This window comes from Oryzias latipes, chromosome 12 (assembly GCF_053564925.1).
Source record: "Oryzias latipes strain Hd-rR chromosome 12, Olatipes_Hd-rR_3.1".
Lineage (NCBI taxonomy): Eukaryota > Metazoa > Chordata > Actinopteri > Beloniformes > Adrianichthyidae > Oryzias > Oryzias latipes.
The window spans coordinates 12031523-12048863 of NC_136248.1; the positions used below are offsets into that span (position 1 = coordinate 12031523).

At 38.4% G+C, this 17341-nt stretch overlaps 1 protein-coding gene and 1 long non-coding RNA gene across 3 annotated transcripts; one reads left to right on the top strand and one right to left on the bottom strand.

Annotated features, from left to right (window-relative positions):
• Positions 1 to 969: 969 nt before the first annotated feature.
• Positions 970 to 5089, bottom strand: si:busm1-57f23.1 (cystatin-C). 2 transcript variants are annotated; one of them, XM_011481960.3, is made up of 5 exons: positions 4936 to 5089; positions 4710 to 4820; positions 1467 to 1621; positions 1284 to 1385; positions 970 to 1114 (listed from the first exon to the last, which is right to left on the bottom strand). In XM_011481960.3, exons 2-5 carry the CDS (start codon positions 4795 to 4797, stop codon positions 1019 to 1021), a joined length of 441 nt encoding a protein of 146 aa, XP_011480262.1. In that variant the 5' UTR covers positions 4798 to 4820; positions 4936 to 5089; the 3' UTR covers positions 970 to 1018. The 2 variants fall into 2 exon arrangements, with proteins under 2 accessions (XP_011480262.1, XP_078812254.1); XM_078956128.1 differs by having other exon boundaries at positions 1467 to 1618; positions 4936 to 5088.
• A 7130-nt stretch (positions 5090 to 12219) lies between these two features.
• LOC105355272 (uncharacterized) lies at positions 12220 to 17139 on the top strand. The gene is made up of 5 exons (XR_002874372.2): positions 12220 to 12518; positions 13045 to 13079; positions 13642 to 13731; positions 15703 to 15798; positions 16662 to 17139. It is a non-coding gene; the product is annotated as an uncharacterized LOC105355272 (long non-coding RNA).
• Positions 17140 to 17341: the final 202 nt, after the last annotated feature.

Genomic DNA, 17341 nt, shown 5'->3' on the forward strand with positions numbered 1-17341 from the left:
TGGCTACGAAGATTTATTGTTTTACGGTTACTTGCCCAGTTAGATGTTTATTACCAGTTTGTGAGTCAAATTTTCCTTAGATATTATTAATGTGAGGCTGAGAATAAGCTAGCATCTGGTTGTTTCATTATTACTGGATTGTTTCCATGGAAAATTTGCTAAGAAGCCCACTGTTGGCCATGATAAAGGAATGGAAACTGGGTGTCCCTCAGGGATATGGCTTTGCTGTTCCATCAGGAAAGATGTGTTGGTTCTGCAATGCTTATCTAAAAATTGTCAATCACAGACACACACATTTGTATTGTAAAAGACTTGATCCAGTCTGTATTTTATCAATTTCTGTAGTTTTCTCCTTGACACCTAAATTTATTTCCATCTATAAAAAAAATCACTTCTGTTTTTGGATTCAAATAGACGGTAAATTAAGGTAATTTTGGAGCTGAAATAGTTTGATGGATCAATGGGCATCAAGGGGATAAAACAACATAAACACTTTGCGTATTATGATGTTGTATACATTTATATATATAAATATATATAAAGTTGTGGAAAAAATAACATCAAGCTAAGAGAAATAAGAAATCTTTCAATTTTATCTACAAAACATCACATACATAATTTTATTATCTTTTTTTTTCATTATTAAATTCAATTCAATTCAATTTTATTTGTATAGCCCAAATTTACAACAACAGTCGTCTCAATGGGCTTCGTACTGGTAATTGTAGAATAAAATCTAAAATCAAAAGGCTCATAAATGCATAGAATTCAATAGGGGAATACTAAACTTAAATAACTAAACAAAATAAACTAAACTCGGCATCCCTGCCCTTTGACCCTCCTTCGCCGTAAAAACAAACTTAAACATTAAAGTGTTTAAGTTTGTTTTTCCCACCAAAATTCATTTATTCTGATATTGTAAACTAGGTGCACAACCAAAACACTGTATTAAGACAAAATTTCCAAAGATGAAAAACATCCAAAAGTTTTATTTTCTTTTGGCAGTAAATTAGAAAAATTAAACCTTTGTCACCAATTTTTTGCACTTGTAGTTCTGGACGTGATGTCTGCTGTCGCTGGGGTTAAATAGCACGTCGGAGTTGCACTGGAGTTGCTGTGTGAGAGAAAAATAAAGAAACTTTATTTAAGTAAATGTGTCTCACTTCCAATTTTTTTAACTTCCATGTAATGTTTTTTGCTCTATTTGATCAGGCAAATAAGGACTTTCAAAATACAATATGCTCAAACAATTGAAAAAATGAATCACATTCACTTGGATTTACCCTTTTTGTAAGAGTGCAGTTGTTCAGATCATGATTTCCTGAGTTGAGACACTTGGTTCTCCCCAGGACCATGTCAACCTTGAAGTTGATGGCATTGGTAACCTGAAAACAATCAGCAACAGGCAGACGTCCAATGATACTCTGTGAAACAACTTCATTCTCTTTGTAAACAATGGAGCAAACCTGTCTTTTGGCACTGCTGACTAAGATGAGTTTGAACATCTTTTTGTACTTGGCTTTTGAGTTGATTGTCCTCACGACATGTTGAGCTGCATCCTGAACATCAGCTGACTCCGGATTAATTTCAACCCATCCACCCAGCATATAACTCTTCTCTGCTTGAAAGGAACAGACAGAAATCTAAATTATTGTATTTCTTGTTGTATAAGTCACAGTTTTTTGGCATAGTTTGGCTTGTAATGCGACTTAAACCCAGATGCAGCTCCCACTGCAGGAGTGAAGTGCACCGGGAGAGACTCTGAAGGATCTGGTAAACGCAGACACGGGGATGTGCCTGCCGGCTCCTCTGTAGAGCTCCCCAAAACATATGAACCCTAGATACTTGCTCAACATCATCCTTGTCTTTCCATGATGTGGTAAGGAATGAAGTCCTGAAAAACGTTGGAGGTTGCTCCATGGCCCGGGCGTCAAGGCTTTGAGCAGTAAATTTGACAGGCGTCAAAAGAGAGGTGGCAGACGTGAATTTTCAGACCGAGTCCACTGAATCTCGTCCGGATCAAATCCTGAAGCTTGCGTTTGGTCTGTATTCAGACTGATGTCAAATGTACTTTCCTGTTTCAAACCAAAACCTGTAAACAAAACCATGTGACTACAAATCTCTTCATTCATGGCCAGGAAATATAAGGGTGGGTCAAAGCAGCTAGAGACAGAAATTATGGAAGTTCTGCACTTTGCAGTCCTTGTTAGGATAGTTAACTTATTAAAACTCAGTGGCGGAATATGCATTACACACCTGGGCCTTCAGTAGTTATGTCTGAATCACTCAACCCCCTGTTAACCATTTTTGTGTCTAAATAAACTGAATAAACAAAACTGTAAACAAATCTCGCCATGCAACTACAGCCAGCATAAAACATTGAAAACAATCACATACATTTGGAATATTATTTGTTATATTTATCATTTCACTCATCAAAAAATCAGATTTTTTGAAGACAAAATCCGTCTTCCTCTCTTTCTTCAAAAACAGCTAGCCAAGTTTTTCCAGTTGGAGTTCTGCTTAGGTTTTAATTCGTTTAAGGAGCTGAAACTGTCCGCTCGATAGAGGCAGTGGACCCGGCGATGGTCAGCGCCAAACACACTAATCTGTACAGTTGCTTCATGATATCACTCAGATTTTTCTGATGAAGGAAGTAAAGGAGATCAGAGGGACATTTTCCTGCAAAATCATCCATGGCGTACATTACAGTCAGCTCTGTTTTTAACTAAGACAGATCAAAAAGTGCTCTGTGGTTTTGTGTAAAACTGGGCAAGGCTGCGTGTGACTTCCTGAAACTGCTCTCCAATCAGAAGGTCTGAATGCTGTGAAGTTGCCTAAGCCTGCTAGAAGGCCCTGCATACACCACCTCAAAATCTGATTAGTTGAAAGAAATGAATGACCGACATTGATTTCGCATTACAGGACCTTCGGGACGGAGAGTGAAGACCCTTACCCTGCCTGGCAACAAAGGATAGCTGAAATGCGGTTAGTTGAATAGTCCAATGTAAAAATACGTTTGTCTGGAAGCAGCATAACCATCATAAACACAATAAAAGAGATCAGACAGACCATTCAGAATGATTTAATGAGTATGCATGGACAAAATATAATTAACACATGATTCAGAAATTTTTGGCCTTCAGAGAAGGCCTTGAAGGCCCTGATGGCCCACCACTGTTAAAACATTATATTTCAATGACCAATTTTAATGCCTGTACAAACGTCATGTTGTAAGGTGGTTGCCAAGAGGACGTCAGCTATGAAGGTACGCTGATATGTGTTTAGGACATGTTGTGAAACTTCTTGGACTTGAAATGAGAACCAATGTGTATCACGTTGAAAGTTGTTTTAATGAGCCAGCATTCATCCGACCACATTTCAGTGAGTTGCTGCGTAACATGACACAGAAAAGCATGTAAGAATTGTTTTCAGCTATGTTAAAATAAACGTTCTAACAAATAAACAGCTTTCTTTCGGATAAAATGACAATCGTTGCTTTACATTTGTCTACAACTCATCGGCTCCTTCATTGTTAATCTGTTTACATCATGGGACAACCGGCTATGCTGGCCATTGTGGTCCAGTCTTTCTGCTCTGAACACGGATTGTATTCCGCTTAGGTGTATTCAGACAGAATTTTTTTTCCATATTATCGAAGGAAACAAACTTGGATTCAATTTAAGCGGACCGAAAATGCTTTTGTTAAATATATTTCTCTCAAGAATGTGACTTATATTTTCTTTCTTCTTAATTATGCATTTTTTGGCACTTGGCTTTTACTCCAGAGCAACTTATAGTCTAAAAAATACATTAATCATTTTCAGTTGTCAAGCTTGGAGGAGGAGTTGCGGTTATTATTATTTAAAAATGAGACAGAGCAGTTGAAATCTGGTTACGGTTGTCTGTTTAAACTTGTAATTTGGTTTCTCTGGAAACCTTTCCCACAGAAACCACATGAGTGGATGTGAAAACACCCAGGGACACCAACTTGTTACAAAGGTACACTCACAGCTAACTGTTCGGCTTTTATTCGCATTGAAGTAATTGTTTCACACTGATTTATAACCTGTTTTTTTAATTGACAAACAAACTATATCTATTTGGAGGATGTATTTGTACCTGAGTTAAACAGGCAGGGTACAGGACACATTGTTATTTTTAAAGCCTGCACTCTGTCACTTTAAATAGCGATTCAACAATGATGAATCATTGCAGCCGATCCCAGCCTTGTGACTCACAGTGTCCAGCCACACTACAGCATGCTGTCACTGTCTACACACCATGAACATGAAAGCACAGTTTGGTGCCACGTAGTCACACAGAAAGGTTTATTTTAGGGCAAAATGTAGCTTGAAAAAAGTTATGTTGCTTGAATTTAATCAGTGTTAAATACATTTTTCCTTGAAATCTGATAGAATGAAGCACTTAAGTGATTACATTCATGAAATTTATTGAGCAATAGCCCATCTTTTTCCAGATTGTCTGAGTTCCTGTGGGATTACTACAAGTGAATTTCTGGTTATAATTTTTGATACGGATGTTCTTTAACCGGTTATGCTAGGTTCATAAGCAGCTGTGTTTATACAACAGATCAGAATGTCTGTTATATTTACGAGTTCAAAAGCATTACATTAAGTAAGCAAAGTTATGGGCAACGTTATTCCACGTGTTTATGCAATGTTATTCCTGTAATTACTTATACTTACCGGCTTGGATGACTTCCTCCACATCATGATATCCCACACACAGCTGAACAACTGACAGACAGACCAGCACTGAAAAAGGCAGCGACATCTCTGCAGTACCTTTCTCTGCGCCTTTGTTAAAAAAAAGAAACATCCAGCTTCACAAGAGACAAAACAACACCAGAGAGAGCTGGTGTTGTACAAAGTCAAAAAGTAAAAACCAATATTATTTAGTTAGATTAGATACCTTTGTTCTGTTTAAAAATGGCTGTCCTGACTTGTAAAAGTAAAACAATAAGAAGGAAAATGCAGTGAATGAGGCAAAGTTAGGGAAAGACCAGCAGAGAAGGTGCAGCCTGTAACTGTGAGTGTTCAGCATTTAAACTCTGGCATGTTTAGCCAGGCGGTGAAAACCACACCCATCTGCTGCTGGCCATTGTATGGGTGTTTTTTTTTTAAACATTTTTTTCCAGAAATGTGTGTGTGTGTGTGTGTGTGTGTTTGCATTCCATTGTTACGTTGCTGATACGCTATACTATCACCTGCCTTGACTCACATATGAACTGAATTGTCATCCCATTCCTAACCCATAGAGTTCAATGTGATGTTGGTCCACCTTTTTGCAGCTATTACAGCTTCAACTTCTGGGAAGGTTGAGGAGTGTTTCTTTTAGGAATTTTGAACCATTCTTCCAAAAGCTCATTAGTGAGGTCAGTCACTGATGTTGGTGGAGATGGCCTGGCTCTCAGTCTCCGCTCATCCCAAAGTTGTTCTATCGGTTCACAGTTCACGGACATCAGACTCTGTCATCCATGTCTTTATGGACCTTTCTTTGTGCACTGGTGCACAGTCATGTTGGACTGTGCACTGGGCAGCAGTGGCTCAGGCGGTTGAGCGGGTCGTCCAATGATCAAAGGGTCGGCGGTTCGATCCCCGCTTCCCCCAGCCAACTGTCGTTGTGTCCTTGGGCAAGACACTTCACCCCCCTTGCCTCTAATGTGGCTCCACTGGTGTTTGAATGTGCATGACTGCCCCGGTGATGGTCAGAGGGGCCGTAGGCGCGAACTGGCAGCCACGCCTCTGTCAGTCTGCCCCAGGGGAGCTGTGGCTAAAACAGTAGCTTACCATCACCAAGTATGAATGAGGAGTGACTAGATAATAGACACAATGTAAGCGCTTTGAGTGACTTGAAAAGCGCAGATAAATCCAATCAAGAAGAAGAAGCAGAAGAGGATTAGACCCACTCCAACTATTCCCACAAGGTTGGGAGCATGGAATTGTCCAAAATGTTTTGGTATCCTGAAGCATTCAGAGGTCCTTTCACTGGAATTAAGGGGCCAAGCCCGAGAACTAAAAAACAAGCCCACACCATAATTCCTCCAGCACCAAATTTCAAGCTTGGCACAACACAGCCCCAAATGTACCATTCTCCTGGCCACTGCCAAACCCAGACTCGTCCATTAGATTGCCAAAAGGAATCATCACTCCAGAGAAGGCATCTTCACTGAGTCTAGTGGCGGTGTGCTTTACACCACTGCATTCAACGCCCTGCATTGCACCTGGTGATGAGATGCAGCTGCTTAGCCATGGAAACACATTCTACTAAGCTCTCTGCATACTGTAGTTGGGCTAATCTGAAGGTCACATGAAGTTTGGAGCTCTGTAGTAATTGACTGTGCAGAAAGTCAGTGACCTCTTTGCACTATGCGCTTCAGCATCCCCTGACTCAGTCAGTTTACCTGGCCTACCACTGTGTGGCTTAGTCAGCTGGATTCTGGTTTAGTGAAGATGGGTGCCATGGCTGTCCTACAAGGTCTCCTCCTTACTCTGTTCTCTGTAGGCCAGGGGGAAAACAGAAAAACCTGGTTCTGTAACTGAGGTAGGGTGTTGGAGAAGCCTGGTTGCTTAGGCAGATTTCTCCAAGGGAAATCAATTTTTTTGTGTGTGCACAATGGAAGCAGATACTCAACATTTACCTTTGAAAGCAGATAAGATACTAAACAAAAGGGGAGGTTATTTACACTAGACAGCAGAGCTGTTGAAACCTGGTTACTGTTGTCTGTTTAAACTTGCATATTGGTTTCTGTGGAAACCAGATTTCCCACAGAAACCACCGGAGTAAATTTGAAAACACTCAGGGACACCAACTTGTTATCAAAGTACGATCACAGCTCATTGTTCAGCTTGTACTTGCATTTAAGTAATTGTTTCACACTAATAAATAACCTGTTATTTTTAATATTATGCAAACTAGAAACTTGGATCTGTAACCAGATAGCAGGATTTAGAGAAACCACGTTTTCCAAGGTCAATTTACTTCAGATAATTCAACTTTCTAATCTCCTGACACTCAGCACTGAAATTTCAAATTAGAGAGAACCAAAGAACCATTGAATACTGCACGGGTGCCCACACTCCTTTTGAGATGACAAGCTCCAAAAGATATACCCATAGATGTATCTTTGTGTGCACCAAAGGTACTTGGACAGTTTCTTAGGTGTAAAATGTCATGTTTGTGTAGTAATAATTCAAAAACTACACAGTAAGAGTACAAAAATCTTTATATAACTTTATGTACAACACAAAGTGTTTCATCATGAAAACAAAAAGCAGTGACATTTCTAAAGCACGGTTGGCTGAACCACAACTGAACAAAGAGAGAAGCGCGTGGACAATGCTGCCTGAGTGGGCTCGAACCCCCTGGCAGGAACAAAGGACATGGCAACAGGCCTTGTTGAAGGACTGCTGGGTCAGATGGGGTGTCTCGCTTCTAATGGAGGAGGCCCGCGGGCCTGCCTGGGCCTCAATAAACAATCCTGCAGCCCGGACTGGTCCTCGGCTGGTGACCCGTCACGCAGCGGGGTCTGTGGCGGTGTTCTGATGGCAGGAAAAATGTGCACTCAGAGTAGTTAAACAGTGCTGTATGTCTCTAAGGACATTCGGTTGGCCATTCTCATGTTATGACATTTAAAAATATATATATATTTATGTAGTTTTGATGGCCTGTGATCTACCCGCATGATTGACATAATGAGCACTTCTGGGATCCTGGATGTGCGCCGTACTAATAAAAAAATACTTTTATTAGTGTGCGGACAAAATAAAAATTCAACGTCTTTTTCCAATCAGTGATGTCACATAGTACATACCTTTTCTGTTTTCTTATTGTTTTATTTTTTAATTTTTCCTTTTAATTTCTACAGGGGTATAAAGGAGGGCAGGTGCCCCCCACACACACACATTTTAAAGGCCATATTTCAAGAAGATGTACAAATCATCAATACAAGCTTCTGTAAGCAAATATAACAATAGCAATATTTTAAAATAAAATAAAAAACAATAATAATTATAAAAATTTGTATTTCTAGCAGTATTTACCCCTGTAGCTCCGCCCCTGACCTAATGAGGGACATTATAATTTGAACTAATGTAAAATGTAGATGTCCTGCTTTTGTTAAAGAAGAGAACTTTGAAGTTCTCACCCATTGCAAAAACACATTAAAGATCAAAGCAACAATTAATAAAGGAAATAATAATAATAATACATTTTAGATATCAAAACAAAACTCCAGAAACTAAAACACAATTACAAAAAATGAAATAAAATTTAAAAAAAAAAAACATTCCAGAAAATAAAAGTAATTTTCATTTGTAATGACCTTCTACTATGCTGTTCTCTTTTGCAGTCCTTCCAAAATCTTTTGCCCCCCTTCCGGCCCCCATATAAAAGGCTGTGGCTTTGCCCCTGCTCTAGTTTCAAATTATTTTGTTTCTCTCTTCTTTAAAAAATGACTACTTTTAAAGGCACAAACAACATTTCCAACATTCTTACATGCACAGATTTCTCAAAGTTGATTGTACCAGATTGTCTAAGTAGTGGAGATTTACAAAAAACAACTCCATGTATTAATCTTATTTCTCTTTTCTAAGTGTAACTATTAGATCAATATTTTTGTATATTTCTGCAAACTTCACTACAATACTGGAAGTATGATAGAATTAATGTTGACCATATGCAAACATTTTTTACTCACTTTTCGAAACAAAATATCCACTTGTAGCAAGTAGAATAAAAGATTTTGTTTAATAAGAGTTTAATATTAAAGACCATGCGTTGCCTTTTTTCTATACGAATGGGAATCTTATTTTAAACTAAAATGTATTGTATAACCATGCAGCATTAACAGCCCATTAAACTGAACTTATCTACCTGTTGCAACATGGTGTGGCTACCCCCTGCTGGCGAAACTTACTCATTAAAAAAAGGTTTGGCAGCTATCTCTGACTTGAAACAATCTGGTAGGATGGACGGATGGACGGACGGACGGACGGACGGACGAACGGATGGAGGGATATAAATTATTCCAGACTCATGGTCCAATCAATAAAAAGGAGTACACAGACCCACTACATTAAACAGTGTCAAGAATACACAAGTTGAGGTACAGTATATAGTAAAAAATAAATGATTTAAAAAGGTTAATAATAAATAACAAAATAAAAACATTACTTATATGTACCAAACCATAAAAACATTAGTTACAGTGACAAATAAAAAATCAGTCCCTCCAGTGTTTCCATAAATTTGACTGGAAGCGTATGGCACTAAATCTAATGTTACTTATAGATGAGAATATTCTCTGAAGCATTTAATCTGCAGATAAACTTGAACACGAGTGAGCGCATGCAAGCCCAGAGAGTGTTAATTCTGAGAGAAACGATTGGCTCACTGGCACTCATCCTCCTTGGCTTATTTAAAAGCACTCTTAGAGCATCATTGTACGCCACCTGCAGCTTTCTCATACTGGCACTTTTATAGTTTGCCCAAAGATGAGCTGTATACAGGGGAGTACATAATGCTTTAAATAATGTCACCTTGACTCCTTCTGTACACATACTAAACTTTCGAGAAAGAGTGTTGGGTTGACCATATACCACACAACACTTTCTGTAGATATCTGCGTCATCTGAAAAGTCTTCTGAAATGACATGCCCAAGATACTTGATCTTATTAGTACACACAAGCACAGCATTTGATAGGTAAAAATCAGGGATTTTTGGGTTTTTGTCTTCTTTTGTCTGAGAAATCATAATCAGACTTTTTTGTGCATTAAATATGATGTCATTATCAAGCCCATAAGCTGAACAGATGTTAAGCAATTGTTGAAGACCAGCAGTACTTGGACTCAACACAACTAGATCGTCAGCATACATCAAATGGTTGATAATGAGATCTCCAGCCACACAACCAGTGTGACAGGTTTTAAGTTTAAGAGACAATTCATCCAAATATAAATTAAACAGAATAGGAAAGAGAATGCCCCCTTGTCTCACCCCGTTGGTGGATTTAAAAGGTTCTGACACCTGGTTTCCCCATTAAACCTGCATTGTTTGTTGAGCATATAAATATGCCAGAATACGCACAACACATTTGGGTACACCTCTCTTCGTCAGTTTCATAAATAATTTCTTATGTTTTACCCTGTCAAATGCTTTAGAGGCATATAAAAAACTCAGAAAAACAGAGGAATTTAGACTCCTATGTTTGTAAATCATTTCCGTAAGAGCATATATACACATGTCAGTACCAAGCTTTTCTTTAAACCCAAATTGCTTGTGAGTCGTTTTCACAAACTGTAATCATGTCCAGCAGGATTATCTCAAAGAGTTTAGATAGAATACTAGCCATAGCTATCAGTTTGTAATTTTCAGTGCAACCAAACCTTCCACCTTTAACAATGGTACTAACATTACAGCTATCATAGAGTCTGGTAAAAATCCATGAACAAGAAAAGCTGTAAAATACATTGCAAGTAATGGAGTTACCCTTGCACTGCCGTGGTTTTCCAACAAGAACCCATTCTCTTGATGCTTCTCATGCTTTTAAGAAGAATTCTGTTACATGGGAACTCCAGCCTGGTTTTCCCCTTTTCTTAGCTTTTGGTTTAAGAAGGACGTTTCTAGAGTCAAGCAAAGCTTTTGTTTTATTCTCATACAGAGAGGAGATAGCAGAGACATGAGCAGGGTTTTTACGATTTCCATTTCTACATGTAATTACTTCTCTAGGCAGAGAAATATAACTTAATAATGTATATGAATATACAGAGTACAACAACACTTCATCTTTTGAGAGAGTGCTCCAATCCTAGCTTGTACCCTAGCCTCAAAGATAAACTCAGCAAACTTATTTGTATCCCAAAAGGAATATGGTCAGCAAATGATAGTTCATAAAAAATTGTCATGTTAGTCAGGGAGGCATGAGCATCAGCTGTTGTAATACAATGGTCTAATCAGGAAGTCGTATGCCATGCTTCACTAATGTGTGTAAAATTTCAGGCAGCAAGATTTCAGTTGAGAGTGTCAGACCATTATCCACACAAAGATGTTTCAAATGATTTGCAAAAAAAAGATTTGTTGTCAGAGACATCAGAGTTCATTTCACCAATGACAAACACATTTAAAAATGTATAATCTTGCATAAAACATTTAACAAGAGCAAGCATATTAAGAAACTCTGTTTCATTTTGATGACACTCATAGGGGGTGTACAAATTGAGGATGACACATTCCTTTCCGTTCTTCCCGTTAAGTATTGCTATACATCAGTCCACTTCCAGCCTTATTTAAACAGGAATCAAGTCTTTTATCCCAGAGGATGGCTACTCCCCTTGATATTTGACCTCTTATTATTCCATCACCAATGTCCATCTGGGACTCCCCAGCCACATGGAAATAGTCATGTATTGAGTTTAAGCCCTCCAAGTCCTGCTTTGTTAAAAAGGTCTCTTGCAAGCACAGCACATCGCATTTTTCCAACAGTTGGTCTACAAACCTGGATTCCTGGATCTTAATGTGAAAAATGCAGTGGAATGTTCCTTTAGTGCCCTCGCGAATCAGAAGCTGTGAATCGCAAGCCAACTTCAGCGGCCAGACACACGGAGAAAGCATTGACGTCATTGCCCCGCCTCCCCTCTGCTAATGCTCAATGTTAATGAATTTTGCTACAAATTTGGCAGGGTGGATGTGAAAATGCAAACGCAATCCCCTCTTTGCATTTTCGTTTTAATTATGACACAGAATAAGCGGTTTTAAGTATAAAATGAAAAAGCATTTTGAAATATTGATTTTTCATTTTAATTTTGAGTCATTTGATGCAGTTACATTTTGAAAATTAAAAACCATTTCTGTTAATCCATTTTAATTGTCAAATTAGACATTTCTAAATGAATTTTGCTACACATTTACAGTGATCCCTCGCTATAACACGGTTTACCTTTCACGGTTTCGCTACTTCACGGATTTGCATTGTGCATTGTGTTCTGCATTCTGATTGGCTAAAAAGTCACTCTGCTTTTTCTCTACCTGTGCGTCAATAACGTTGCAGTTTAATATGTACACGTACATAAAACAGCTTGCCAAATTTACAACACGTATGTGCAAATTCTCTAGCAGTTTCGAGTTTCTCTAAATCCCAAAGAAAAAGAGCGCCAACAACTGCCTATCACTATCTTCTTCTCCTGAACAAACACACTGTAAACCCTAATAGTCCAATGAGCTCAAAAGTTTTATAATCACTGAACTCAAAAGTAACAAACAAGTTGAGTCAGCTTAAAACCTATAAGCCGATTCAACTTTTGCCACAGTTATATGTTTATTGGACTAAAACATTTTGAGTAAATGAAACCTTGGAGTCAAAACTTATGAGTAATGAGACGTGATGACGTCGTAACGTACGCCCATGAACGTGAACTCAGCCACAGAAGTCTTCAAGATGGCGGAGGTCTGATGCGAGTTTCAGCTGGCCCAAGTTGATAACGCACATACGTCTAGGTAAGTCGTATTATTTTATTTTTTATTATATTTTATGACTTTCGCCTCTGTATTATATATTTGTTGCTTCTTTTGATGTTCCTTCAAGTATATCCTTTGTATTCATGACGTGCTCCATGAGTTTGTATGTATCTTCGAATATTTGTTCTGAATTAAACAATTATGTATGTTTTGCAGTATCATGTCATCAGAGAATTATTGCTTGTGGTTAAAAGAAGTTGTTGGGGCAAAGTTTCAAGTTTTACTTTTACCGAGTTGGTTGGCGCACATTTTAAATTATCTAACCGTTACTAGCTAACCGTTACTACTAGCTAACCGCTAGCTAGCTCTGGCAGAGCGGCTGCCACAGCCACATATACGACTCGGTGGGAATTGCCTTTTTTTTCTACTACTTTTTACCATAGGCTCTGTGATTTGGTAATCGTTATTTTTTTTGTGTAACTTGTATTTCACGTAGTAACCTAATAAATGCAAATGTGGGCTAAGCTAGCTGCCTTACGCTAACATGTTCTCGTATCTTCTTTAGTGAACCGGCGGTGCGTTTGAAAAATAAGAGCGGAGGTAAGTTTTGATTGTAAATAACATGGCTGCAATATTTAAGACACGAGCAGCTCCCAGTCCCACGAATCCTCCGGCTATGGAGAACATTTGACCTTATTGACAAATTAAATTAATTATAAATAAGTAAAAATGTCTAAGCTACCTTAATGTTATGTAGCAGTTATAACTTTGTCCTGAATTGGGCTCGAGTTAAAATACTAAATGTATCATAAAGTTTGCTTAAGACTCAAAAACTGTATTTTGGCCACTGGTTTGGTTGTGATTTGTGTTTCACAATGTCAAATATTTTAAAATAACTTTTTTGTCTCTTCCTAAAACATCCTCTATGTCATTCTAGCTAATGCACAAGTATTTAAAAAATATTAATATAAATCATAGATTACATATTGTGGACAGAGTATTGAGGCTATTGTGAAATGCAGCGGTTTTTCCAAGCTACCAGTAGCTTGAAAAAGCTTTAAAATGTGTTTAACATTTTAAAAAAATTTTTGTAGATGTGAGCTGAGTTTCATCGCATCACAAATGTCAAACTGTTAAAACAGTTTTATTTTGACCTGGACAGACAGACGCAGAGGATGCTGATCTTTTTGAGACAGAAGGCAGCACGAACCGGAAGGCTCTATGCGACTTTCTGCACCTCTATGATAAACAGGTGAGGTGTAACTGCATGGCATGATCAACATTATGCATTAGTATAGCTAAAAGAAGGGGCTGACTTGGATTGATTCATATTAATTACTGAGTGTTTCTAATTCAGTGAATGAGTGTAAATGTTTACTTCACTGGAGAAAAAAACATCAATCAGGGCTCCAGACTGCGAGCAATTGGTCGCATTTTGCGACCAAAATTTGAGAGTGTGCGACTAAATTTTACATCCAGTCGCACATGTGCGAGCAGTAAATTTGCCTCCCCCACCGTCCGTATTTTTTATACATCAAACGTAGAAGGGGCACGTCAATGATCAATGAAATAATCAATGAGACGCGAGCGCACACGCACGCGGGCAGACACACACACTCGCGCACATACTCATGAAACGCGAGCACACTCTCGCGTGATGCCTGTGTGTGAGGCGGCCACTGCGTGTGAGAAGAATAGGGAAAGTCACTGTGAGTGGCTAAAATGCGTGTAGGGGGAGGGGCCTAGAGCTGACCAACCAATCACAGTGGGGTATATGACTCTTGGGGGCGTGACAATGACAGGGTTTTGCAAGCAGGAAACCTGACAGCCCCCTCCCCGGACCACATTAAGGAGTTCCTTACTTTCCTTTAGAACGTATTTATTTGCTCGTAATTTTCTAAATACATGCAGTCCGTGCTGAACTTTTCTCTGGGTCACACAGACCCGGAGGAAGGTTTAGGTTTTGGTTACGGTTACGGCGGCGCATCATACGGGTTTATGCACGGCCGTTACGGCAGCACACCGACCGCTCCCGTCCCGCGGGAGTCGGGTCAGCTGAGAGGAGAATAAATGTCCCACACCTACATGCGTGACAGCTAACGGGGCTTGAACTTTAAACACGCTCGAGCAAAAACAACATTAGTTGTAGACACACTGAAAATACTTGGGGAAAATGCAACGATAGACGTGTTTGAGATGAACCAGCGCCTCGCCTGGATCGTTGGGGAGACCAGGGGGGGGGGGGGGGGGGGGGGCTGTGAGATGAAAGCGAATCTGCAGCAAGACTGAAGGAGAACAGGAAATTGGAGTTGTCCTTAACATTCAATTTAGTTTTAATATTCCTCTCCCCCTTAGTGTGATTTGTGTTATTATATATTTTATGATTATTTTAATGTTTTGTAATGTATGTAGCCTTTTTTAATGAATTGGTATTTTAAATTATTTTAATTAATCACTCCACTACAAAAACCATCAGGACACATGTCCCATAATGCATTGTTTTGTAGTCTGTAGGGCAGCTTTCAGTCAGTTCAGTACTAAATTTCCAGCTGTGTCCGGGTAGGTTTGCCCCTTGCTCCCACCCCTTTCTCGCGATATTTTTGTGATGATTGACAGTTAATGTTGGAGCAAAAACAAAAATATATGTCACACACCAGGTGATCTGCGCAGCGTTGAGTTCACCTGGGTGATCTCAAACACGCTTATTGTGCATCTTGGCTGCACCTATTTGGTGTCACCAAGATAAATTTCCATCAGTTTTTTTAACTATTTGTACTGTCATGACAGCGATGGTGCTGTCAGTTTACCTTGTTGCATTTTCAAAAGTGAAGAATAAAATGTGACACCGAATGAGAAACAGCACACTGTAATTTCTGCATCTATTATTAAAGTATTTATTAGTAATACAGTGGAAATTAGTAGATTTGGTTAGAATGTTGATTTACGGTATGCGCCCCTAAATTTTCTGGTTGTGCCCCTAAAATTTTCAGTTAGGGGCCACTGTGCTCCTAGTGAAAAAAGTTAGTCTGGAGCCCTGTCAATGTTGATCCCAATGCATTTGTAAATATGAATTTAATGTCATCTTATGTTTGGTGTATTTTTTGAAATAACTGTACAATTTTAAGATTATTAAAAAGACTAGATGAACTGAACTGAGCCAGACCAAAGGGTGCAGTCATTTGAAATATGTTTGCCTTATTAATTTGTCTTTGTCTCTGTGCAGCAAGAGCAGACTGCTGATGTCAAAGGTACTCCTGTCCTGCACTGGCTTCCCATATACAAACGTGAGGAGGACCCACAGTTCTTCAAAGTTTGGAATGTAAGTACTTTATGATGGATGTGCTGGTTAATACTCCAGCTGTGTGGGTAATACAGCTTAACCATAGAGTCATGCCAAAGCAATATTATGTGGCAGAGCACATAGTCTCCTAAAATATTGCACTCCAGCTCATCTGTGCTCCTGTACCTGACCGCGGACCTCGCCTCTGGCTCATCTCGGGCCCACAGCCGTCCCCTATTTCATCTGGATGACGCCAATCTGCTGGATTTAAAAAATGCAGTTGTTGAGCTAGAAAATGTAATTCTTCTCAAAGAGTTCTGGTACATCGCCTGTCCGTCCTGGGGAGGAGTTTTATTTTATTTTATTTTTATAAAGGAGTTTTTACTAACTGTGTAAAAGGGTCTAATGGCAGCGATGTGATGTGTGTAAATGTGATCCTGTTTTCAGATGTCATATTTTTTTGTGTACAGTGCCTTATGGAATCATGAGGACTCTTACAAATAGTCTTATTTTGATTCCATTTGATTTTGTATTATATAAGCTCTGTTCTTCCAGATCCTTTTCAAGCAATAAATCAAGCTCTACATGACTTTAGTTAAAGATCACTGTATTGAATTAAGCAAATGTGATTTAATTGACGTTTTGTTTTATTTTCTGTCTTTTTAATCAATGCATTTCATCATTTCTGTAATGAGTTTGATAAATATGTGTAAATTTTTTATTGCTTTGACTACAATCCTTGAAATCATTAATTTAAATCAATTTTAATAATTTTCCTGATGTGTAATTTCTGACCTTCTCTTAAAATGTCAATTTCAGGTTGTAGTTTTTGCATAAAGTTTTCTTCCCTCAAGCGATCAATTCTCTCTCTTTAATACTACACTGTATTTTTTCCTTTGCAGATTAGAGTCACCAGAGCCAGACATCAGCTGCACCTCTGTTGGCATTCTGACCGTCAGCAACAACAATACAAGTTCAGTGCATTTCTGTCCGCTCAGTACTGCAGTTGTGGTGGAAGATGAGCTTGTGGTAGGCAAATTTCCTAAATGGGTATTTTTTTGAGCGCTAATGTTTATAGGGAAATGGCAGCCTAAGAAAATACAGTTTTATGTGGGAAAAGTATAAAAAAAAAGGCTGATAAACAATTTTTGCTTTTCTTGAAATGTAAGAATGCTCTTTTTTTATGAAGTTGTATAAGGAAATGGTGTAAAAAAGATTAGTGCTCATTTTTTGCTTTTCTTTAAGACTGATTTATTTATTTTTTATGGCTTGTGCACTTTTTCTTAACACAAATTGTGCAGTGTTTTACCTTTTTGTAGTACCACAAGTTGTTCAAATGTACTTGTGTAAGGTGGTTTAAAAATAAACTTGCAATTACAATTCTGCCTCAGTTTTTCTTTTGTAAAAATGGCCGTGACTAAGAAGGACAAATAAGACTAGTTTAGACTTCAAATGATTAATTTTGAGTTGAGATATATTAAAGTTTTTTAGTTAATAAACTAATGTATTAAGGTTCAATAAAAACAAAATATTCTAGTTCAGTAAAGTAAGAATCTTTTAGTTAGTTAAATAAAAAGTTATA